The sequence below is a fragment of the Propithecus coquereli genome, unplaced genomic scaffold (genome assembly GCF_000956105.1).
Source record: "Propithecus coquereli isolate 6110/MARCELLA unplaced genomic scaffold, Pcoq_1.0 Scaffold13, whole genome shotgun sequence".
NCBI lineage: Eukaryota > Metazoa > Chordata > Mammalia > Primates > Indriidae > Propithecus > Propithecus coquereli.
The window spans coordinates 15,800,092-15,804,525 of NW_012137191.1; the positions used below are offsets into that span (position 1 = coordinate 15,800,092).

At 46.2% G+C, this 4,434-nt stretch overlaps 1 protein-coding gene across 2 annotated transcripts in view; it reads right to left on the minus strand.

Annotated features, from left to right (window-relative positions):
- LCORL (ligand dependent nuclear receptor corepressor-like) overlaps positions 1-4,147 on the minus strand; it is a 174,437-nt gene extending 170,290 nt beyond the window's left edge. Inside the window, exon 1 of one of the 2 annotated variants that reach the window (XM_012638499.1) lies at positions 3,889-4,036. In XM_012638499.1, the coding sequence (XP_012493953.1) occupies positions 3,889-4,036 (148 nt within the window). Of the gene's footprint in view, positions 1-3,888 lie in introns of both variants that reach the window. The other variant, XM_012638497.1, reaches the window with a different exon arrangement.
- Between the last annotated feature and the right edge of the window lie 287 nt (positions 4,148-4,434).

A 4,434-nucleotide genomic window follows, 5' to 3' on the forward strand; every position in this document is an offset into this window, starting at 1 on the left:
TGGTTTTAATAACTACACTGTAATTAGGTAAGTCAATGTTCTTGTTTTTAGGAAATACTGAAGAATTTTGGGATAAAGAGGTATGATGTCCCAAATTGTTAAAAAAAAAAAAATAAACATATGGATATAGGGCAAGAATGATAAACAAATACAGCAAAATGTAAAACAACTGGTGAACGTGGTAAAGCTATATAGAGTTCCATGTACTATTCTTCCAACTTGTAAGATTGAAATTTTATCAAAATAAAATTTTTTTAAAATTGGCGTATCTCCGCAATCAAATAGTCTAACAGTTTAAACAAGTCCTGATAATGTTTTACACTGTACTAATGCATTTCTTTTAGTCTAGGCCTTCCTGTTTTTAATGTTATGATTTATCAAATACTAATCATACATTTCATAAGATTGAGGACTATATCATCTGTTATTGCTCAATATCATAATGAGAACTAGGATACTATTTACTATATCCAGTAAGTACCCAAACATTTGTTACATGAGCATACCGAAAACTATATAGCACAGTATAGGATGATTATAGAAAACAGTAAAATTATAAAAAGTACCACATTATAAATAGAGCTATTATTGGGACAAAGGGCTTACAGGACAATCTTTCAATTAAAAGGAAAAAAATCAAGCATGAATCAGAAGAGTAGTCAAAAATCTAAGGTAAAGAGATGAGTGTTACAATTAGAGAAAGGTAAATATCTCTTTCCATACCAAGAGTTAAACATTTTAGCTTTTCAGCTAACTACAAGTAGTCATGACAAATAAAATAACTTTCTCCCCATAAAATTAGAATATTATATGAATTATAAAACGAATCAGATTACTTTAAAGAGTTAATTAAGAACTGAGATTCAAACCTCCACTACGGGATCAATACTGATTTGCTGTACAACCCTGATATACTGTCTACAATTTCCATCTTTCATTTAAAAATAAGACTTTTGGGTCATTTTCTTCCCCAAAGACAAGAAGGATATTATTTCATAAAAATGATTTTAAGCAATAAAAGCACTGAATATTCCATACACATATACTAAATATATCTATGTATGTGTATATATGTTTACACAGGTATACATATGCAAAGTGAAAAGAATATGGCTTTTTTGTAAATATGTTTACAAAGCAATGACCATAAACATATTAACAGCAAAAGGTAACTTAAAGTAATTACACAAACTACATTTCATCCCAATTCATGCTATAAATAAGTACTTCAAGGCCGGGCGCAGTGGCTCAAGGCTGTAATCCTAGCACTCTGGGAGGCCAAGGCGGGAGGATAACTTGAGGTCAAGAGTTCGAGACCAGCCTGAGCAAAAGCAAGACCCTGTCTCTACCAAAAATAGAAAAAATTAGCCAGGCGCACGCCTTGTAGTCCTGGCAACTCGGAGGGCTAAGGCCGGAGGATCACTTGAGCCCAGGAGTTTGAGGTTGTGGTAAGCTGTGACGACGCCATGGCACTCTAGCCTGCAGCCTGGTGACAGACTGAGACTCTGTCTCAAAAGAAAAAAAAAGTACTTCAATCCTAGAATATTGAATTGAAAAAGCCCAATCAACAAGTGTATATTTTGTTTGAAAAGATTTTATTATTTAAAAATAACAATGACAGAAACAAAGTATGAGAACAGTCTCAGCAGGGTTCCTAACTAGGACTGGGACTGTGGGAAACAATTCTCAAATACAGTTAGAACTCAGGGAAAAAATTTCTTTTCACATATAGTACAATATACTTACACATTACATTAAAAGTGTAACATAAAGATCATATTAGACACATGGTAGTAACTCAATTTTCAATGTCTTCCAATACTACTTGAGTATCCAAGTAGGTAAATCTGAAAAGATATTCTAGTTTCCTTTTCCATCAAATCCGATTTTGTGTTTCATTTAATTAACCTTTGACTATTTTTCAAAAGTACATATATTTTTGTGATACAAAGCCATATTTAAAGTATCTAAATAAGCAAGAAGACAAGAAAAAAAACTAAAAATATTCTAAAACATAAAAACTGACAAGACATTTTCAAATCACCGTGTGCTTTGATAAAACTTAACACTGGTAATATCGTGAGCTAGTGTTGCAATGCAACCTACCTGATTCTGCCTGAATGAACTCAATAATTTCTAAATTCGTTTTCAGTAGAAAATATCTTTATGTTAGCAATTATAAAAACGGTCCCATTTTGTACATAAGAAGCACAATAACATTTAGTTTTTTAAAAAAATATATAAAGAAAACCGTGAGAGTTTTTTTTTTTTACACTTTACCAACTAAAATCCACTCATGACTACTTGACTAAAGCTATTTCCCAAAACCTTTCCTTAGAGAAGACCAAAATATATCTTATAAGGGCAAAACAAAAGCAGTAAATTGCTTAAACATCACTTAAATGCCCCTAATCAAAGCAACCTTTTTTCTTGTACATGTTCCTATTCATCTCATTCTGCAGTGCACATTTCGGAACTGAAGTTGTAGTGGTTTAACCTACCACGATTTCCTTCCCGCTAATGAGAAAAGGAAAGCTCATAAGGCATTAACCAAACAAATCTGGGGGTTGGGGGTAAGGGGCGCGACGTGGCGCAAGAACAGATGCAAATAAGGTAAGAGTTGTTTTCTTAAGGCACCAACGTTACTCCCCAACTCCAAATGTCAAGATTCACTCGACAGTAGAGCAAGCTGTTGTCACTATCCACTCCTTTCACAATACAACCTTCCTTTCTACCTCTTTCCCTACACTCCCACCCATAACCCCCTTCTAAAACAAACACCCACAACACGCTCCATCTCATATCCCGTGTTAGCCCCTCTAAGCCCACTAAACTAACCTGCTGGATAACAGCTCCATGCCCACGTCTCACTCAGGCAAAAAAAAAAAAGCGACTTCAGCCAAGTGGGGAGCCCCACCACCCACCACCTCCCAACACCCTAAAAAACCCACAGAATGAGAGCCCCAAGTCCAGAAGTTTGAAGCAAAACGATTCAGAGCCCACCAAAAGACGACGGGGCTGCAGTTGAACGGAGATACGAGGTGGGGAGGGCGATGCGTGCGTGTGCAGGGAAGAGTCCATCACATGACAGTGAAGAAGGACCAGAGTCGTCCGGGCGTCCGTGAGGAAGGGGTGGGGGGTGGAAGGGTGCCGCTGCCATGGCAACACCCCCCATCCGTCCAGACTTCCAAAGAGGGAGGAAGAACTTCAAATCCCAACCGTCAGCGCTCGAGCGGCTCCTTCTTAAAGGGGTACACACCGCGCCGCCGCCGCGGAGCGCGAGAGGGCAGAGTTGGGCGCCCCCCGCCCCTCGGGCGACGCCCCCGCCGCCCCTTGCCCTTGCCGGCCCACCCGCAGCCCCAGCTCCGCGAGCGCCCGGGGGGGCCTCCCGGTTCGGGTCCCCGGGAACTCGGCTGCTTCGTCCGGCCCGGCCCCCGGGCGGCAAGAAGGGGGTGTGTGTGCGCTCGGCGGGGGCGCGAACCAGCCCGCCTTCCTCCCGCCGCCCTGTCCACCGGCTCCCCTCCGCCCGGGCGCCGACCCGCCGGGCCGCTTCCTCCCTCCTGTCAGGGTGGACGGCGGGCGGCGACCGGCGCCGAGGAGTTTCGGGGAGAGCGCGAGCGAACGGCTTTCCCTGGGGCTCTGCGAGCGAGTCCGAACTAACAGTTCCTGGGGAACCCAAGAGCTGAGAAGGCGGAGGAGGGCGGACCGCGCCGGGCAAGGAGCCCCCAAGACAAAAGGCGAGCGCCGGAGCCGCCGCCGCTCCCATCTCGCTCCCCCATTGAACTGACCCGAACGGGAGATTCAACTAAACCCCACAGCCACAAACTCCTCGGGCTGCGGCAGCCGTCGCCGCGCGGAGCCCGGGGCCCCGGCCTGCGTCTCTCTTACCTACACAGTGCATGAGGCGGTGGCGCCAAGAGTCGAGTTCCCGCCGGAATCCTCTCCTCTCCGCCGCGCACCGAGGGCTCCGGCACTGAGCGGCGGCGGCGGCAGCAGCGGCGGCGGCGGCGGCCATTCTCTCTCTTCCCTTGTCCATCTGCGTCCCGCGTCACGCGCCCTCATTTACATACGAGCGGCGCAGGCACGAGGCAGGGGCGCGAGCCCTCAGCGCGAGCCCCGGAGCGCGCGCCCCCCCCCCCGAGGGGGGGTTGATTGACACGTGTCACTACCTTCCCTCTGCCCTTCCCTCCCCCTCCCACCGCTCCCTCTGGGAGTGGCGGGGAGGGAGTCGGAGAAGGAAGCAACCTGCCGCTTCCGCTGACCCCGCCTCCCCAGTCACTCCCCTCATCCCCCTCCCACCGGAGTTTACTTAGGCGGGCCATACTGCTCCTGTCGCCCGCGAAAACCCTGAGTGGGAGCAGGAGCCCAGGAGCCCCGCCAGGAACCGGCATGCCGACTAGCAACGCCTCCTTTCTGCCTTCGTTACAGGACTGC